General features: G+C 43.3%; 2 protein-coding genes across 2 annotated transcripts in view; one reads left to right on the forward strand and one right to left on the reverse strand.

Moving 5' to 3' along the window:
- Positions 1-814: 814 nt before the first annotated feature.
- The window catches only part of rb1 (retinoblastoma 1), a 42024-nt gene continuing 21199 nt past the window's right edge, over positions 815-21639 (reverse strand). The window contains exons 18-27 of the mRNA XM_029670933.2: positions 12942-13057; positions 3533-3678; positions 3271-3416; positions 3058-3162; positions 2773-2886; positions 2480-2628; positions 2174-2204; positions 1930-2072; positions 1770-1816; positions 815-1562 (exon numbers count right to left, since the gene is read on the reverse strand). Coding sequence (XP_029526793.1) covers positions 1492-1562; positions 1770-1816; positions 1930-2072; positions 2174-2204; positions 2480-2628; positions 2773-2886; positions 3058-3162; positions 3271-3416; positions 3533-3678; positions 12942-13057 — 1068 coding nt within the window. The 3' untranslated portion in view covers positions 815-1491. The remainder of the gene's footprint in view (positions 1563-1769; positions 1817-1929; positions 2073-2173; positions 2205-2479; positions 2629-2772; positions 2887-3057; positions 3163-3270; positions 3417-3532; positions 3679-12941; positions 13058-21639) is intronic.
- Positions 13983-17102, forward strand: LOC115135822 (lysophosphatidic acid receptor 6-like). The gene has a single exon (XM_029670934.2). It carries the CDS (start codon positions 15079-15081, stop codon positions 16177-16179), a length of 1101 nt encoding a protein of 366 aa, XP_029526794.1. The 5' UTR covers positions 13983-15078; the 3' UTR covers positions 16180-17102.

The raw sequence follows: 21639 nt of genomic DNA on the forward strand, positions 1-21639 counted from the left end.
CAAGCCATCCACCTGACCTATCCAGACAAGCCATCCACCTTATCCAGGTGTGATATATCAATAAGCAGATTAAACAGCATGATCCTTAATTACACAGATGCACCTTGTCCTGGGGACAATAAAAGGGCACTAACATGTGCAGGTGTCACACAACAGAATGCCACAGATATTTCAAGTTTTGAGGGAGTCTGCAATTGGCATGATGAATTTAATATTAATTTCTCTACCATATGCGGTTTTAGAGAATTTGGCAGTATGTCCAACCGGCCTCACAACTGCAGACCATGTGTAAAAATGCCAGCGCAGGACCTCCACATCCGGCTTCTGCATTTGCAGGATCGTCGAGAGACCAGCCACCCGATGAAACTAAGGAGTATTTCTGTCTGTAATAAAGCCCTTTTGTGGCAAAAAACTAATTATAATTATACCACCACCCATGGCTGCACCCCTGCACAGTCATGTGAAATCCATAGACTAGGGCCTAATTCATTTATTTCAACTGTATGATTTCCTTATATGAACTATAACTCCGTAAAATTGTTGAAATTGTTGCATGTTGCGTTTATATTTTTGTTCAGTATAAATACCTACGTAGTAAATGTTACTGGGTTTGCTACTGTAAAGAACTCAACTGACAATTCATATTTACCCAAAATGTTATTTATTGGTGTCTTTGGGATAACTTCCAATATAACATTTGAGTAAATACCTGGTCTTTTCTGTCAAATAAAGTGCTACCGAGTCCCTTTGAACTGTAAAGAATGTCCTTAATACAAAAACCAAACATTCCTATGTAGCCATTCAACAGTCAATGTGAAGAGATATGAATACAAGTTTATGGATTTGATCTAATGAAAAGGTATTGTTGCTAATGATACTATAACAAGACTGTCACATCTTTAATGCTCCCGAAAGCAAATTAAGTTCCAGGTTATACAGTCACATCACAAGATTTAAAACATGTCAGATGTCAATGAAGGTAAGGTGTGTTGATTGTTTCTGTAAAAAAAACATTACGCAGATCTGCCTGTTCAGAATCCTTGAGGTTATTTCAAGTCAGGTTCCTACTTCAAAATAGACCAGGAAGAGATATGTAATACATATTGCATCAACCACCCTGACTTTATGAAACTCCAGAAGACCAAGTCAAAACAACAATTTCTTATAGCATACCTTTAAAACTAGTGTCCCTCTATAAAACATGGTAATACTCACTTGATCTTTTTTAAATGTATTTTTTTTAACACTCAGTTAAAGAATCCACACTAAACAAAGAGAAACAAGACTCCTCTGTATTCACAAATTACTCTCAAAAGAGTATCGCTTAAATATAAAACAGGCCAAACTAAAAGAATAAAAAAACAAAAGCACAGAAAAAAATGTATTCCTTTTTTCAAGGGATGGTTGGGGGTCTAGCATGTCAGGGGTAGGGAGTAGTCTCTGGCACCTGTACACTCAAACAGTGCTGGACAGTAAGTCCTTCAGTGAAATTCAAGGCTTGTCCTTTTCGGACTCTGCATCATCCTTCATCTTCTGTTCCTGCATACGGGTCCGAGTGGAGCCTGAAAAACAGAGACAACCTTGAGTTTCATGGCATACATACAGAACAGACAGTTAACAGAAAGACAGACTACAGCACTTGAGGCAGATAAAAGCAAAGTCTATTGGATTACAATGTTTGAGGGATGGTAAAAGAAACGTAGAACTGATAATATACGAAACGAAGGATGATGAAAGCAGAATTCAGGTAAAGCCAGAAACAAACGTACCTATCTCTGCAAGTTTCTGTATCAGTCTTGACTCTTCACCAGGTTTGCTGTGAGGAGAGCAAGATGAGATCAGCAACTTATTTCAACCGTGCCTCACCTCTGCATGAACACAACATTCTGCAGCCTAGTTTAACCAAAATTAAAGATAGCTATGTCCTACCTCTCATCAGCTTCATCCTGTCCTTCTACATCAAAGCGCAACCTCTTCAGGGGCTTGGGGGCGGAGCTCATATCCAAACTCCTCTTCAAGGACCTATCACTGCTGTTCACCATCGCATTGATCTTCTGGAACTTATCGGTGGTCTGCAGAGGAAACAAGACAAAACATCATTTTAGTGCACTGGACACAATGCCCATTTCAGGAAAGAATATTTTCCACTATGTTGATGAAAATGATCACCTACTCCAAACGATTCACCGATTGATACCAGGATTCTGTGGAGAACAAAACACAGGGGGGAAATTAAAAAAATAACGATTCATAGAGATTTTTTTATTTATTTTGACATTTACTAGTTAATAACGCAATTTTTTTAAACACACATTACCATAACAAAATAGGAGAGAAATTCACAAAATTTGCTAACATCTTTGCCAGTTTGGAACTGAAACATCCAGATAATGAAATGTGCCTCAGCTATAAATCGGTTCATCACTAAGCGCATACAAAACAAGGTGTCAGCCTGGTTCATGGGTGGGAGGGTACTGACCTGGTACGTGGGGTCATGACTGGAGACATGCGTGTTGGGCTCTTCATGGGAGAGATATAGACGTTGTTGCTGCCAGGCACTCTCAGGGGGGAGTTGGGGAACTTGTAGGGGCTGCGGGGGATGTGTGGGATGGGAGACAGTGTGGGGGGCTGGGGGAGAGAGACCGTAGGGAGTGTGTCAGTAGAGAATACTAGAACATTAAGAAGGCAAGCATTTTGAACCTGCGTGTGAGAGATCAGGACCATGTGAAGTATGTTGCGGTGCCACATGGGAACGCTAACTGTCCGTCTCACCCTGGGAGAGGCGTACTGCAGGATGTTGGTCTTCAGTTTCTGCATGAACACCAGGTTGTAGAAGACAATGATGGAGTCATACTGGCCCTCACGGATTAACACGTGCTTAAATGTCTGCAAGAAAGACGGGGAGAGGAGATGTTCTGCATCTGTGGTAATCCTTCCTCTCATCTGACTTAATAAAGCCTGCCACACTAGCCATATGGAGCAAGTCCTTTTCAGTCCCTCATGTCTACACTACAGCTCCACAGCAGGAGTAGATAGTTCATACCCCTGTGTACTCACCTCTTGGTTGGTGTTGGGCATGTTCTTGTAAGCAGTGACGATGGTCTTGAAACGCAAGTCCACGTTCTTCACCTTGCATATGGCGTACATGGCCGACATCATCAACTGTTTGGGGATAAAAAGCCACGGGTGTCAAAGTTGTACATGATCATGTATAGAGTGTTTTGATCGCACAATTTGCATCAGAGTACGTGTGTGAACACAGCACAGTACCTGGTCCAGGTGGCGGTCTCTCATCAGTTCATACTCATTCTGCAGTGTGTGCTGGAACAGAGTCCACATGATTGGCTCCAGCTCAGGGTGAGAGGTCAAAAGTTGAGTGTAAAGCATCTTCAGCCTCATGTAGGCCAGCCGGTACACTACAGGAAGAACACAGAACGAGTTAGAAACCGGGTTACAAAGACAGACAACCAGTCATACACAAACAACACCCCACCGACGACTGTAGACCAACTACCAACTCGTGAAATCTTACATTTTTTGTAGAAGAGGCTGAGAGAGTTGGACTTTGGGTGCCTAGGGGTCTGATGGGGCGCCGGGGCAGAAGGCTGAGAGGAGGGTGGGGCTGTAGATTCAGGGGCCGGCAGGGTACGGCTACTGGGCCGCACAGGGGAAAGATACCTGCCAGAGAGGAATCACAATATTAGAAAAACAATAGTACAAGCTTCAAGCATAACAATGAGATGGATCAGTGACACACAATTGTTTCTTAAACCATGTTCTAAAAAAAGGTTAAATGGTCAATATCCTGGAGAGATCTTCACAGGTTTTCAACCTAACCTCTGACCAGTCTTTCCCAAAGCCTAGGGCTTTGATATCGGTTACTGTTGGTCAGTGTTCATGTGGCCAGACAAGCCCATTATCCCCCACCCTGTTCACGTCACCCATTCACAGACTTAACATTCCACAACTACTTAGTTTATGCTTTGTCAGGGTTCTGCAAAACAACTTTGATAAGATACATGTTGTTCCTAAATGCAGTTACAAGAAGACAAGGCTGAAAGTGTACTGTGCTTTTTTTGTGAGCATTCAAATGCAAGAGCATACCAATCCAGCTTAATAACCTCAAATTGGTGGTTATCAATCCATTGGGCAGAAGTACAACTTGCGTGCCTTCCCAAGCCTGAAAGGGATGCCATTTGAAAAACAAACAACATTTACTACTCAGATCTCTGGCACCCATCCATGCTTGACCGGATCTTACTCCAGCTTTGTAACAAAAACATTGTAACAAAACAACGGTCAATGAAAGGTTGTGAGTGTATGACCCAATTAAGGTTGGGCAATATTACGATAGCATCGTCTATTGATGATGCTTGACATAGATCGTCGATGATGACATTGAGAAGTGACAATTTGTACCAACTTCTGTGTTCATGCAAGCGACCCATTGAACAAATCCTCACTTATCAGTATCTGTCATTTGGCAGTGCGCCCAGACCTTGTTTTGAGAACAAAAGCTATCAGTGTCAAGGTCTCAACATAGAGAGAAGAAGCCTCGTGAGGTATTGGTCGGTCACAAGATTGAAGCAAACGTTAACCAATTATGAATGATGAATAAGCTAAATCATGCAAATTTGACGTATACTGCAGATAAGGGAATGGGACTGCCCCATTCAATGGTGCATTACGTTTGTTGGAACCTCTCCAGCGTGCTGACAATGATTCATTTAAGATTGACTTAGAATGTCCCTGTCTAAGAATTTCCACAGCAGCTTTCTCACAATGAATCTAAGTTACATCTCAAAAAGTTGTTTGAATATATATATATATATATTTTTTTGTAATAATGACAATTACAACAATACTGAATGAACACTTATTTTAACTTAATATAATACATAAATAAAATCTATTTGTCTCAAATAAATAATGAAACACGCTCAATTTGGTATAATTTAATAATGCAAAAACAGTGTTGGAGAAGAAAGTAAAAGTGCAATGTGTGCCATGTAAAAAAGCTAACGTTTAAATTCCTTGCTCAGAACATATGAAAGCTGGTGGTTCCAGTTCTTCAATATTCCCAGTAAAGAAGTTTTAGGTTGTAGTTATTATAGGAATTATGGACTATTTCTATACCATTTGTATTGCATATACCTTTGACTATTGGATGTTCTAATAGGCACTTTAGTATTGCCAGCCTAATCTCAGGAGTTGAAAAATGGCACCGGAAGAAATGGCAGCAGTTTTACAGGAGCCCAACCAATTTTACTATTATGTGTTTTTTCCCGCGTTACTTGTAACTTATTTTGTATATAATGTTTCTGCAACCGTATCTTATGGCAGAAAAGAGCTTCTGGATATCAGGACAGCGATCACTCACCTCGGATTAGACAAAGATTTTTTTTAACAACAAGCAAGACTCACATGATATTCTCCAAACACCCGGCAGGGCCGACATCCCAGTTATTTGCAAGAGGAAGCGACGCAAGTACAGAGGACGAAGAGCCGGATGCCTCGTCAGGACCCGCAGAAGGCGAGTAGGAAAGCTGCCGTTACCGTCACTATTACTAGCCAACGTGCAATCACTGGACAATCATTGGACGAGATATCCTACCAATATCCTATGTTTCACGGAATCGTGGCTGAATGATGACATGGATATTCAGCTAGTGGGCTATACGCTGCACCGGCAGGATAGAACAGTAAGACGAGAGGGGGGCGTGGTCTGTGCATATTTGTAAACAACAGCTGGTACACAAAATCTAAGGAAGTCTCTAGATTCTGCTCGCCTGTAGAGTATATTGTGATAAATTGCAGGCCACACTACTTGCCTAGAGAGTTCTCAGCTATACTTTTCGTGGCTGTTTATTTACCACCACAAACAGATGCTGGCACTAAGACCGCACTCAGTCAGCTGTATATGGAAATAAGCAAACAGGAAACCACTCACCCAGAGGCGTCACTGGCTTTATGAATAAGTGCATCAAGGACGTCGTCCCCACAGTGACTGTACGTACATACCCCAACCAGAAGCCATGGATTACAGGCAACATTCGCACTGAGCTAAAGGGTAGAGCTGACGCTTTCAAGGTGCGGGACTCTAACCCGGAAGCTTACAAGAAATCCCGCTATGCCCTGCGACAAACCATCAAACAGGCAAAGCGTCAATACAGGGCTAAGATTGAATCATTCTACACCGGCTCCGACGCTCGTTGGATGTGGCAGAGCTTGCAAACTATTACAGACTACAAAGAGAAGCACAGCCGCGAGCTGTCCAGTGACACAAGCCTACCAGACGAGCTAAATCACTTCTATGCTCGCTTTGAGGCAAGCAACACTGAGGCATGCATGAGAGCATCAGCTGTTCCGGACGACTGTGTGATCCCGCTCTCCGTAGCCGATGTGATTAAGACCTTTAAACAGGTCAACATACTCAAGGCTGTGGGGCCAGACGGATTACCAGGACGTTTGCTCTGGGCATGTGCTGACCAACTGGCAGGTTTCTTCACTGACATTTCCAACATGTCCCTGATTGAGTCTGTAATACCAACATGCTTTAAGCAGACCACCATAGTCCCTGTGCCCAAGAACACAAAGGTAACTTGCCTAAATGACTACAGATCCGTAGCACTCATGTCCGTAGCCATGAAGTGCTTTGAAAGGCTGGTAATGGCTCACTTCAACACCATTATCCCAGAAACCCTAGACTCACTCCAATTTGCATACCGCCCAAACAGATCCATAGATGATGCAATCTCTATTGCACTCCACACTGCCCATTCCCACCTGGACAAAAGGAACACCTATATGATAATGCTGTTCATTGACTACAGCTCAGCGTTCAACACCATATTACCCTCAAAGCTCATCACTAAGCTAAGGAACACCTGGGACTAAACACCTCCCTCTGCAACTGGATCCTGGACTTCCTGACAGGCCGGCCCCAGGTGGGGAGGGTAGGTAGCAACACATCTGCCACACTGATCCTCAACACTGGAGCTCCCCAGGGTTGCGTGCTCAGTCCCCTCCTGTACTCCCTGTTCACCCACGACTGCATGGCCAGGCACGACTCCAACACTGAGCTAAAGGGTTTACAGACGACACAACAGTGGTAGGCTTGATCACCGACGAGACAGCCCATAGGGAGGAGGTCAGAGACCTGGCCGGGTGGTGCCAGAATAACAACCTATCCCTCAACGTAACCAAGACTAAGGAGATGATTGTGGACTACAGGAAAAGGAGCACCGAGCATGCCCCCATTCTCATCGACGGGGCTGTAGTGGAGCAGGTTGAGAGCTTCAAGTTCCTTGGTGTCCATATCAACAACAAACTAGAATGGTCCAAACACGCCAAGACAGTCGTGAAGAGGGCACGACAAAGCCTATTCCCCCTCAGGAAACTAAAAAGATTTGGCATGGTTCCTGAGATCCTCGAAAGGTTCTAAAGCTGCACCATCGAGAGCATCCTGACCGGTTGCATCACTGCCTGGTACGGCAACTGCTCGGCCTCCGACCGCAAGGCACTTCAGAGGGTAGTGCGCACGGCCCAGTACATCACTGGGGCAAAGCTGCCTGCCATCCAGGACCTCTACACCAGGCGGTGTCAGAGGAAGGCCCTAAAAATTGTCAAAGACTCCAGCCACCCTAGTCATAGACTGTTCTCTCTGCTACCACACGGCAAGCGGTACCGGAGTGCCAAGTCCAGGACAAAAAGGCTTCTCAACAGTTTTTACCCCCAAGCCATAAGACTCCTGAACCCGGACTATTTGCATTGTGTGCCTCCCCCTCCTCCCCTCTTTTACGCTGCTGCTACCCTCTGTTTTATCATAAATGCATAGTCACTTTAACTATACATTCATGTACATACTACCTCAATTGGCCCGACCAACCAGTGCTCCCGCACATTGGCTAACCGGGCTATCTGCATTGTGTCCCACCACCCATCAACCCCTCTTTTACGCTACTGCTACTCTCTGTTCATCATATATGCATAGTAACTTTTTTCAAATGTCTTTTTACTGTTGTATATCTTTACTTACCCACCCACACACCTTTTTTCCTCCACACTATTGGTTAGAGCCTGTAAGTAAGCATTTCACTGTAAGGTCTACTACACCTGTTGTATTCAGCGCACGTGACAAATAAACTTTGATTTGATAGGCTTGAAGTCATAAACAGCGCTGTGCCTCAAGCATTGCTAAGAGCTGCTGGCAAACGCAGTAAAGTTTGAATGAATGCTTACGAGCCTGCTGCTGCCTACCACCGCTCAGTCATTCTGCTCTATCAAATCATAGACTTAATTATAATATAATAAACACAGAAATACGAGCCTAGGTCATTAATATGGTCAAATCCAGAAACTATCATTTTGAAAACAAAACGTTTATTCTTTCAGTGAAATAAGGAACAGTTCCGTATTTTATCTAACAGGTGGAAACCCTAGGTCTAAATATTGCTGTTACATTTCACAACCTTCAATGTTATGTCATAATTATGTAAAATTCTGGCAAATTAGTTAACGAGCCAGGCGGCCCAAACTGTTGCATATACCCCGACTGTGTGTGCAATGAACACAAGAGAAGTGACACAATTTCCCTAGTTAATATTGACTGCTAACATGAATTTCTTTTAACTAAATATTCAGGTTTAAAAAAATACACTTCAGTGTATTGATTTTAAGAAAGGCATTGATGTTTACGGTTAGGAACATTTGTGCAACGATTGTGCTTTTGTTAAATCATCACCCGTTTGGTGAAGTAGGCTGTGATTCGATGATTAATTAAACAGGCACCGCATTGATTATATGCAACGCAGGACAAGCTAGTTAATCTAGTAATATCATCAACCATGTGTAGTTAACTAGTGATTATGTGAAGATTGATTGTTTTTTAAAATAAGTTTAATGCTAGCTAGCAACTTACCTTGGCTCCTTGCTGCACTCGCATAACAGGTGGTCAAGCCTGCCATGCAGTCTCCTCGTGGAATGCAATGTAATCGGCCATAATCAGCATCCAAAAATGCAGATTACCGATAGTTATGAAAACTTGAAATCAGCAATGCCGATTAATCGGTCGACCTCTATTTTGAAAAGCCTAAAAACGTAACGTAGCCAGGGGACTAGGGCTGACCCCAATTATTCGACTGGTCGATTGTTTGGTCAATAGGCTGTTGGTCGACCAAGATTTTTTTTTTCGTCGAGAAGTACCGAAAATATATTTTATGGGACAAGAGACACCCATCTCATTCACGCCCATTTCAGTTAACTAATCCATTGAGGCAGACTAATCTATTGCAGAGGCTGCGGGGATGGCACAGTCCAAGAAAGGGAGTGTGGCTGCACAATGCAGGTCTCCCTCCAGAATTCACTCTCCCACCAATTTGTGCACATTCATTCATTCATTGTGTGAATTGTTTGCTAATTCCTAATCTACAATGTTTGTTTGGTTACGGTAATGCATTCAATACATTATTCCTTTTACCGTTCTCATTGTCAGAGGGAGTGGACACGTTTGCAGAGCGCACAACCTATGCTACACCTGTGAGAAACAAGTTTTGGTTTATTTCATTCTTTTTATGGGTTTTGTCAATTTAGTCATTGTCTTTTGTTTGGAGCCTCCAGTCAATGTGGAGTAAGGATGCACACATGATTATGCATAGAAGTAGGCCTATAGGCTGCCTGGTCTGCGCGCAAATGTAGGCAAAAACAATGTGTCCATTTGGGGATCTGATTGTATTTCTGATTGGCTTAATGTACAACCACTAATGAGCTGTGGAGCTTCTCAAAGTAATGTTTTCTTCACCTCAAACAGCAAGCAAAGTCGGTTTTTACAGCCATTGAGATTTTTTTTATTTCACCTTTATTTAACCAGGTAGGCCAGTTGAGAACAAGTTCTCATTTACAACTGCGACCTGGCCAAGGTAAAGCAAAGCAGTGTGACACAAACAACAGAGTTACACACATGGAATAAACTAACGTACAGTCAATAACACAGTAGAAAAAAATCTATATACAGTGTGTGCAAATGAGGTAAGATTAGGGAGTAAGGCAATAAATAGGCCGTAGTGGCAAAGTAATTATAATTTAGCAATTAAACACTGGAGTGATAGAGGGGTGCAAAATAGAAAAAAGAAAAAAAACAATATCGTCAGGTAGTTGGATGGGCTATTTACAGATGGGCTATATACAGGTGCAATGATCTATGAGCTGCTCTGACAGCTGATGCTTAAAGTTAGTGAAGGAGATATGAGTCTCCAGCTTCAGTTATTTCTGTAATTTGTTCCAGTCATTGGCAGCAGAGAACTGGAAGGAAAGGCCGCCAAAGGAGGAATTGGTTTTGGGGGTGCCCAGTGAAATACACCTGCTGGAGCGCGTGCTATGGGTGGGTGCTGCTATGGTGACCAGCGAGCGGAGATAAGGTGGGGCTTTACCTAGCAAAGACTTATTTATTTTATTTATATATTTTAGATGACCTGGAGCCAGTGGGTTTGGCGACGAATATGAAGCGAGGGCCAGCCAACGAGAGCATACAGGTCGTAGTGGTGGGTAGTATATGGGGCTTTGGTGACAAAACGGATGGCACTGTGATAGACCGCATCCAATTTGCTGAGTAGAGTGTTGGAGATTATTTTGTAAATGACATCGCCGAAGTCGAGGATTGGTAGGATAGTCAGTTTTACGAGGGTATGTTTGGCAGCATGAGTGAAGGATGCTTGGTTGCGAAATAGGAGGCCAATTCTAGATTTAATTTTGTATTTGAGATGCTTAATGTGAGCCTGGAAGGAGAGTTTACAGTCTATCCAGACACCTAGGTATTTGTAATTGTCCACATATTCTAAGTCAGAACCATCCAGAGTAGTGATGCTGGACGGGCGGGCGGGTGCGGGCAGCGATCGGTTGAAGAGCATGCATTTAGTTTTACTTGTATTTAAGAGCAGTTGGAGGCCACGGAAGGAGTGTTGTATGGCGTTGAAGCTCATTTGGAGGTTAGTTAACACAGTGTCCAACGAAGGGCCAGAAGTATACAGAATGGCGTCGTCTGCGTAGAGGTGGATCAGAGAATCACCAGCAGCAAGAGCGACATCATTGATGTATACAGAGAAAAGAGTCGGCCCGAGAATTGAACCCTGTGGCACCCCCCCATAGAGACCGCCAGAGGTCCGGACAACAGGCCCTCCGATTTGACACACTGAACTCTATCTGAGAAGTAGTTGGTGAACCAAGCGAGGCAGTCATTTGAGAAACCAATAATGACAATAGCTCCTCAATGTTTTTGGAAAATCTTTCCTTTCGATGACCAATGTAATGCTCAGAGCTAGTGGAAATATAACATAGGCCTACTTAATTCATTCTTATCCCTTGAGCAAATAGCCTACAGCGGTGTCAATCCCGAGCTCACTGGCACAGGAAACTGAGGGCTCAGTTAATAGTTGATACAATGTTTCAAGTTTCTTGCAGACAGGCCATGCGTAGCCAATGTGATTTATAGGATTTTAAATTTTTTTAAATCAGGATATTTCTTTTACCTGCAGGCTGCAATGTTTTCATTTGTTGGCTTTATAGGCTATTTTTACATAGTTGGAAATAGATAGATTAACCAAATGAAATTGATTGAGATACAAAGACGTTGTTATAAATTAAATGACAATGTTCCACGAAAATGTTCATATGAAAACCACAAGTGGCGCACATATCGGTAGAAATGGTAAGATAAATTGGCATTCCACATGAGAAAGTTTACCGACTCCTTGTGTAGCCTATTACCGGCAACTTCAGGAGAGTAATGGCAGAATCTACAAAAGCCAGTAGGAGCGGGAGGAGAATGGTCGGGACAGCTTCAGTTCTCCCTCTTCTTGTTATCTTGATCTCTGGTTCCCTCTCGAGTAATTTGTCTTATTTCATCAAACAGTGAGCTTACAACCATCAAACAAGCTCAATGCATATATAGTTGATTTTATACACATAGGGTGTAATATGTTTTAATTTACAGTAAAAACTTTTAATCTCAGATTTTTTATTATATATAAAATCAAATCTATATTTATATATATATATACATATATATTATTAAATTGTAGTGATTCACATGATTTGAGGATAAATCCAGCAGTTCCCTATGCTGGGTAGTGAGTATCAAAGCAAACACTCAACCATGAGCACCACGGAACCTTCAAAATAACTCCGGGACAAAGTAGTGGAAAGGCAGATCAGGGGTTGGTTATAAAAATATTTCAAAAGGCCTTCAATTAAGAAGTGGAATGTGTATGGCACCACCAAGACCCTGCCGTCTGTCAAAACTGGATGGCCGAGCAAGTAAGAGACTGATCAGAGAGGCTACCAAGAGTCCAATGGCAACTTTGAAAGAGAGATAGGCTTTTCTTGCCAAGACTGGTCAAAATGTGCATGTGATAATATCCCAAGCACTCCACCAAATCTGGCATGTATGGTAGGGTGGAAAGAAGGAAGCCATTACACAAGAAAGCCCACCTTGAATGCAGTTTGAATTATGCAAAACAACACTGGAGCTTCTGTAGCCATGTGTCAAAACGTTGTGATGAAACTAAAATTGAACTTTTTGGCCTAAAAGCAAACGTTACATTTGGCGCAATCCCAACACATCACCCAAAGAACCCAATCCCTACTGTGAAGCATGATGGTGGCAGCATCATGTTATGGGGATGTTTCTCATCGTCTTATCAGGATAGAAGGGGAAATTAACGGAGCATTGTACAGAAAGGTCCTTGAGGAAAACCTGCTACCCTCTGCAAGAACGCTGAAACGGGGACAGAAGTTCACCTTCCAGCATGACAACGATGTCTGGGGTGTAGACTTTTTATAGGCTCTGTAAACTACACATTAACAGTCAGTCTCCCCAGACATCATCACATTTCACAATGGGGACTGTGAATAAGGTGCGTTAGTGTCAGATGAGGGTGGGGACTTACAGGTCCGCTGCAGTGTGGTTGTGCTGTAGGGGCTGGTTGAGGGTGGCAGGGGGCTCTGCCTGCTCCACTGGACCCTCCTCACGGGTCCGTTTCAGCAGCTCAAACAGTGGCGAGTCCTAGGGACAAACACACGGAACAGTATTCATTAGACAGGCACTACAGCATTTCACACATGCACCGAAGCACTACAAACACAACAGCAAGTAATACCAATTTCATGGAACTTGTTCCTAAAGCTCATAATGTCATAATCAACACAATGTACATTACACTATGTGCCTAAACGTTATTACATTATACCTCCATTATTGGCAATATATTACATGATCAGAATTTATGACATTATAGATGCAAACGTTATTACATTATCAGCAACTATTACAATAGCATTTTATAACATTAGTTGCTACAGGGTTAACATCCCGTCCTCATGCCACTGGTGATATTGGGTTTGACCTTTGGAACATGGACACTCCCTAAGCCTCTATGTATTAGATCTTATCAGACACACGTAATATTCAATTCAACTATATTCATACAAAAGGGTGGGTGTGTTTATGAAAGCAGGCCTATATGGTTATCTACTCTAAGACTTCACCAGGAACTCCACATTCAACACGTTCAGTTGTTCCACGTGCTATATGCAACCTAAAGGCAGACGAACTTCCTGTGGCTGTTTGTCAAGCTGCATTTTGGGCCAAGATCAAAGGTATGACATTTATTGAACGCTCACATGCACACAAATAGACGCATACAGCACGGCTCTGTATCGGAGTCAGTGAAAGCCGCACCTAGTCGCCTGCCTCATCACGTTAGTCTGCAGGCTCAGGCTTGCCATCGCTGGAACCTTCCCCTTCCTGTCATTCTGAGGCAGCTGCTTCGGTGACGCCACTGACTCCAAAACAGCTCAAGAAAGTACACTGGGCTCTGGGGCTGACATGAGAGTATGACTTAACTGATTCCTTTCACCAAGCAGAGCCAAATGAAGACGTGCTCTGATTGGGGGTAGGATAGCGCTTAGATATCAAACAAAATAAAGACAAAATAATAATACACTACATTTCATTGCTTGATATAAATTTGATATTTTCATGAGATCCTGACAGCATGCTAAGGGCACAGAAAACAAGCAAACACATATCTAGATTTACTTCAGCCTGGGGATATAAGGGGTTAAAGATGACATTTTCAAAACAAACATCAAGAGAGAAAGTGAGCGAGAAAGACTGTAGGTCTTTCAGCTAAAGCTGTGGGCCGGGCTTGGAGGCGTGGTGGCCTACTCCTCCCAGTGTGTGAGCAAACAGTCGGTTAAGCTTCAGTCTAAAGGTAGAGCTTCAGAACAGAACACTGACTCCACTGAACTTAAGGCTGCATCACCGGTGGACAGGCAGGCTGCAGCAGAGCCGCTGTCAGTTTCCAAGTGTAGGGTCAGTAGGAACACCATGCCCCCAAGGGCTGCAGCAGGAAGAGACTGGAAGAGGGCTGCCAGAGGCAAAACAGGAGGCCGGGAGAGAGGGAGGGACCCAGAGGGGCAGCAGAAAGCCTCTCAGCTCACAGACCCGAGGAGAGGCACATGACTCCCCCCTCTTTCACTGGAGCAAGGAACACCACTGACTCTGGAGTGAGAGAAGAAACTCTCCAGACTCAGAAAAGACAACCTCAAGGCTGTTCACAAGAAGACCACAGGACATAAAAACAGACCTGGGATCTTACAATTACTCTAACTAGATACATCTTACTCCTGCCAATGGATTAACTGAGAGGACTGTTATCTTTTTGGATACTAGCACCGGTATTGACAGAGTTGCTTGCTGTTCTTTTTAAAACGCTGGGCTTTCTGAAAAAGCAAGTTGACGGTGGTATTTGCATCAGAGCACATTATTATGGTTAAAAACCATTGGATAGAATGAAAATGGTGTACTTTTATGCTGGGGGACGAGGCTAAAGCTTAACTGGAAATGACATAGATAACATCAACGGATGTGTACCCCTGAAAATAAGGAAACTTATTTTGTACTCTATTCTTTGGAATTATCTTGTACAAGTGATTGCTGCTTTCCACAGAAACTTTCCCATTTTTGTATTGACATTCATCAACACTCCCATCCTCCAAACCCTACACCACTCCTCCCGAAAGATGTATAACAGCACTCTGGAGACTGGTGGCATCAGTTCTCTGGGCTTGAGCCAAAACAACACGAGCTGCATTAAGAGTGACGGCTTCAAGTACACCATGTACACTTCAGTCTTCAGCCTGGTCTTCATAGTCGGGTTGCTCTTCAACATGGTCGCAGTCTACATCTTTGCCTGCACGCTGAAGCTGCGTAACGAGACCACCACCTACATGATGAACCTGGTGGTGTCCGACCTGCTCTTCGTCCTCACCCTGCCCTTCAGGATCTTCTACTTCATCAACAGAGACTGGCCATTCGGCAGGGTGCTCTGCCAGCTCTCAGTCTCCCTCTTCTACACCAACATGTACGGCAGCATCCTCTTCCTCACCTGCATCAGCGTGGACCGCTTCCTGGCCATCGTCTACCCATTCCGATCACAGGTGCTGCGGACAAAACGGAACGCCAAGCTGGCCTGCTGTGCCGTGTGGGTGTTGGTGCTGTCTGGCAGCCTGCCGACGGGCTTCCTCCTGGACACCACCTCGCTCAGAAACGAAAACTCCAACTCCTCCGTCAACTACTGCTTTGAGAACTTCTCCAACAAGCAGTGGCAGTCCAGTCTGTCCAAGGTGGTGGTGTTTATTGAGACAGTGGGATTCCTGATTCCGTTGTTACTCAACGTCTTCTGCTCGGTCTCGGTCCTCCAAACACTGCGCCAGCCCCAGGCCATCAGCCGTGGTGGCCAGTTCAACAAGACGAAGATTCTGAGGATGATCGTGGTTCATCTCCTCATTTTCTGCTTCTGCTTCATCCCTTATAATGTCAATCTGGTGTTCTATGCCCTGGTCCGCACCAGGCTGCTGGAAGGCTGCGCTGTGGAGTCAGTGGTGAGGACCATCTACCCTATCGCCCTCTGCATTGCGGTCACCAACTGCTGTTTTGACCCAGTCATCTACTACTTTACATCTGAGACCATCCAGAACTCCATCAAACGGAAGTCGATGGCAGTTCGCAACAATAAGATGTCCGTGGGGCTTCAGACAGACACGCTGAAGAGCCACAGCACCATGCAGAACAACCTGACGACTCTGAGAGAAAAAGTATTTCACAATGAATCCACTGTGTGACGTCACCACCTTGATGAGGCATCAATATTTCAGGTGACTCAATTGTTGGTGCAACGCACCCAGATGATCTAAAGCAAAAGATGGGAGATCGGTGGTCTGGAGTGGATTCTATAAGAACCATAGCATCACAGGAAGCAAGTGCAGTTGCATTAAGGGTACCCACTAAGTCCACTGACTCAGCTCTGAGTGTTGTCGTGTTAAGGGCAATTCCACGGTATCAGTGACACTAACTAGGTTTCCATTCAATTGGCGAAAGATTTATGCAAATATTCTAAACATCTGCACAAATAAAATATGTGAATTTACCCACCAGTGGTGCGTTTCCATCAAACAAGCTGGTGGATAGATAGATATCCATCTCTCTCTGTGTAATGCCATACTGCACACAAAATGTCATTTCTCTTAATGTTCATGTACCGAATAAAAATCTAAAGTTCAAAGTGTTTCCATCGCATTTTCAACTCCACCGATAGTTGTCAAAAACTGTTGCGTTAAATAGCAAGTGTGTCTACTCTGGTCTTGGCACTTGTGCTCCAGCCAACAGCTGACAGAAACAGTGCGGTTAGGCTAGTCTTGTGAGATTATTCTGGATAAGAGAGAGAATATTTTTTGTAAAAACGGCAGTCAAGCAACGGTCATCATGTCAACAGAATAAGAGGCGCGATATTTACTGGAAAGAAGCGTGAAGATCAGGGTGCACTTTCACCACACTGAAGTTAATCATTTATTTAATCTGTAGCCTAATAAAACTTCATGGTTTCCCGAGTCGTAGTGGGAGGACCACACATTATCGCGACTCCAAGTTTACTTCGACATGGTTAATTATATCAACATTTGCACATGAAGGCATTTCCACTGCCATTTCTCATATAATTAGTTTTACAGACAGAAAAAGATCACCACGTTGAATGAACAAATTCAAATTGTTACCAAAAAGTTGTTCCCAAACTTCGTATCTGCACGGTACTTCAAGTAAATGTTTTTGTCAAATGTTCAGTGGAAATGGTTAAAAGTAGTCCTTGTGCATAGTTGTATGGTTTGTTTAACATGGCAATCGTTGGTTTTTGTTTGACAAAGATTTAAAGTGAAAAATATGAGTCTCAATATCCCTCTGTTACCATGGAATTGCCCTTAAGGATTGCATCAATAGCGGTGTTGGCTGTCAGGATTTTCCTACATGATACAGGTCTGGGGGGGGGGGACCCTGGACTGTGGTGCTACAGATTTACAAAACAAAAAGTGTGAACATTTACCCACAACACACTTTGTGACTTGTCAAACAGTGACTCAGGTGTCTAAATGAGTCTCTGTTGAAATACTTCATACCAGGCAGTGGTCAGTATTTTCCCTGCAACAATAAGTACAGAATATTGTATAATAAACTAAAATAATAAAATAGCACTTTATAGAGCAACACATTTTACTTGCACCCCCCGCCCCCCCCAACAGTGATTGTGACACCAATTTAAAAAATAATAATAATGAAAGCAAACAAGTTCTCATCTATTTTGTTGAGTCACCAGAAGTGAACAGTCGGTGGTAAATATGTATGATATTACCCAGGTTTACCTTTGCACGCCATATATTGATTTGTGGGTAATAAAACAGAGTGAGATATTCAGGGCATTTTACAAAGACATGTGGTTATCAGTCCTTCAGGTTTATGACGCCACCTCACTAGCTTAGCGATAACGTTCTCCCTTGCTCATATTTAATCATACAACTGAACGACTAAATAGCTAGTGCACACAGAAACCACCTCAAACCATTGCCAAGCATGACAAAGAACGTCTGGCTAGCTAATGACAACTGAGTTAAGAAGGATTTGTTTGCTGTTGATACAGTTCATCATGCATGTGTTAAATCATTGTTTAATTAAGTTGAGTGTCACACCATAACTAAATCTCGCCTTTGAGACCATAGAATTTAGTTCAGGGGGTGAAACAAAAACAAACCGAGTAAGAAAGTAGATTTAAGTCTGATCTAATGGGTTGCTGGGTGGCTATTTTAGAACAAAAAAAATGGAAATAATATATATTTGAGAATAAGGCTGTGAACACATTCTGGCCCTGTTCAGCAACATAGAATAGCTAGACTACCACAGCCAAGGGCTGCTACCTGAAGAAACACTTCGACAGCATCAGCCATGAGGGAAATGTGAGAAGCATCTGGCCTCTGTTATACAGCCAGAGGACAGATGTATGTGGTGGGTGGCCAAAATGTCAACCAAAGTGAATACAACAATGATTCAACACTCAATGATTATGGAAAAAAAAAAACAGCGCAATGCTGTATTTTAGGGAATCAACATCTTATTCATACACTGAACAAAAATATAAAACGCAACATGCAACAATTTTACTGAATTACAGTTCATATAAGGAAATCAAATCAATAAGACCCCAATCTGTGGATTTCACATGACTGGGCAGGCGTACAGCCATGGGTGGGCATAGGCCCACCCACTTGGGAGCCAGGGACACCCACTGGGGAGCCAGGCCCAGCCAATCAGAAATCGTTTTTCACAACAAAGGGGCTTTATCGCCGACAGAAATACTGGGTGGCCGGTCTCTAGACGATCCCACAGGTGAAGCCAGATGTGGAGGTCTTAGTGAAACGCAAACTCCATACAGGGCATTCGGAAAATATTCAGACCCCTTCACTTTTTCCACATTTTGTTCCATTTCAGCTTTATTCTAAAATGTACCCTCAAATCTACACACAATCAATAGCCAACAATGACAAAGCAAAAACAGGTTTAGAACTTTTTGCAAAAAACTGATATATCACATTTACATAAGTATTCAGACCCTTTACTCAGTACTTTGTTGAAGCATCTTTGACAGCGATTACAGCCTCGAGTCTCCTTGGGTATGACGCTACAAGCTTGGCACACCTGTATTTGGAGAGTTTCTCCCATTCTTCTCTGCAGATCCTCTCAAGCTCTGTCAGGTTGGATGGGGAGCGTCGCTGAACAGCTATTTTCAGGTCTCTCCAGAGATGTTCGATCGGATTCAAGTCCGTGCTCTGGTAGGGCCACTCAAGGACATTCAGAGACCTGTCCCGAAGCCACTCCTGCATTGTTTTGGCTGTGTGCTTAGTGTCATCGTCCTGTTGGAAGGTGAACCTTCGCCCCAGTCGGAGGTCCTGAGCACTCAGGAGCAGATTGTCATCAAGGACCTCTGTACTTTGCGTCGTTCATCTTTCCCTCAATCCTCACTAGTTTCCCAGTCCCTGCCTCTGAAAAATATTCCCACAGCATGATGCTGACACCACCACCATGCTTTACCTTAGGGATGGTGCCAGGTTTCTTCCAGATGTGACGCTTGGCATTCAGGCCAAAGAGCTGAATCTTGGTTTCATCAGACCAGAGAATCTTGTTTCTCGTGGTCTGAGAGTCCTTTAGGTGCCTTTTTTCAATCTCCAAGCTGGCTGTCATGAAAGCCACTCATTGAAAGGCACGTCTGGCCACTCTACCATAAAGGCCTGATTAGTGGAGTGCTGCAGAGATGGTTGTCCTTCTGAAAGGTTCTCCCATCTCCACAGAGGAACTCTAGAGCTCTGTCAGAGTGACCATCGGGTTCGTTGTCACCTCCCTAACCAAGACCCTTCTCACTTGATTGCTCAGTTTGGCCAGGCGGCCTGCTCTACGAAAAGTCTTGGTGATTCCAAACTTCTTCCATTTTAGAATGGAGGCCACTGTTTTCTTGGGGACCTTCAATGCTGGAAAAGAGCGTTTGGTACCCTTCCTCAGATTTGTGCAGCGACACAATCCTGTCTCGGAGCTCTATGGACAATTCCTTCGACCTCATGGCTTGTTTTTTGCTCTGACATGCACGGTCAACTGTGGGACCTTATATAGACAGGTGTGTGCCTTTCCAAATCATGTCCAATCAATTGAATTTACCACAGGTGGACTCCAATCAAGTTGAAGAAACATCAAGAATGATCAATGAAAACACCTGAGCTCAATTTCATGTCTCATAGCAAAGGGTCTGAATACTTATGCAATAAAGTTTTTCTGTTTAAAAAAATAACGGTTTTCGCTTTGTCATTATGGGGTATTGTGTGTAGAGTTAAGAGGATTTTTTTCCTCTCCATTTAATCAATTTTAGAATAAGGCTGTAACGTAACAAAATGTGAAAAAAAGTGAAAGGGTCTGAATACTTTCCGAATGCATTGTACATTTGAGCAATCTATGGCTTTAACTCAGCGTGTTGTAGTACTTGAGATCGGTCTTGGTCGAGACCACATTGAGTGTCTCAGTGTCGGATACATTTGAACCCGGTCTTGACTCTGTCCTGGACAGTGAGGAAACGTAACTTCTCCCAGAGACCAGCAGAGTTAAAAACAGAAAAATGATCCGCTTCCATGCAGTAAGAGCATAAACCCGCTTCCAAATACACTCCTTTCTTGAAACAATACCTATTATAGACATGTTTGCACAGTGGTGAACCTATTGGACCTCCAGTGTGTGACAAGTTTGTGATGCTTAAAAGGACAGCAACGGTAATACCAGCCACTCATGTGAGAGTGCACTTTCTGTAAAACACAAAGGGCCAGTGGTGTATTGGAGGCTATACGCAGTTATAAAGACTTTATGGGCATTGCATATACTCACTTAATCCCCACTGATACACATCAAAGTAGTGTAGTGGAGGTATACGACTTACCAATTATGTAGTACATTAGTGAAATCATGCACAAAGTAACCTACACATGAAATATATTCACGTTTCTGCGGAATATCATCTGCAGGCAGCAAGAGCGCTCAACTGGTTTTGGCATTGAGCAGCTCACAGAAGAATGACATTGGTAGCAGGTGGGGTAGTTATGAAAGACGTTTCAACGTATGATATCTACCAGTAAATGCTAACTAAGGCAACAATGGGTACGCAAACCAGGTATTGAAAAAGTTTAGTCCTAAATCTTGGTTAGTAGGCTATTTGTGATGTCCAATTCAGTCATCATGCCTGATTTGCATCAGAAGCGTAGGCATGGGTGGGCACAGGCCAACCCACTGGGGAGCCAGGTTCACCCGACTAGATTGGGCAAAAATAATATAAATTCTTCCCAGACCAAAATGTTCTCCTGGTGTAGTTTAAGCATTGTGGACTTAGAACATTGTTTTATGTTGAAAAATATAGCATATTTCACACAGGGTGCTTTCCTTCACTGGGGAGGCTGTTTGGGGCATTTTGGGCATAATGTTTGTACCCATTTCTCCAGGCACCACTACACCACTGCATAGCACCGATGGAAGGACAGAAGGCACACACAGCATGATGTTCAGGATAAGCAGTCCATTCACTCTGCCACTAGGTCCAAAATCACAAGAATACAAACACAACCATTAGGCTAAGCATTTCCTAATCTAAATGTACAACTAATTGAAATCATGGTCTTGCATTGGACTCACATTTTTCTGGTCGTTTTTACTGACCCCTCGTCCTCCTCCCG

The sequence above is a fragment of the Oncorhynchus nerka genome, linkage group LG10 (genome assembly GCF_034236695.1).
Source record: "Oncorhynchus nerka isolate Pitt River linkage group LG10, Oner_Uvic_2.0, whole genome shotgun sequence".
Classification (NCBI taxonomy): Eukaryota; Metazoa; Chordata; class Actinopteri; order Salmoniformes; family Salmonidae; genus Oncorhynchus; species Oncorhynchus nerka.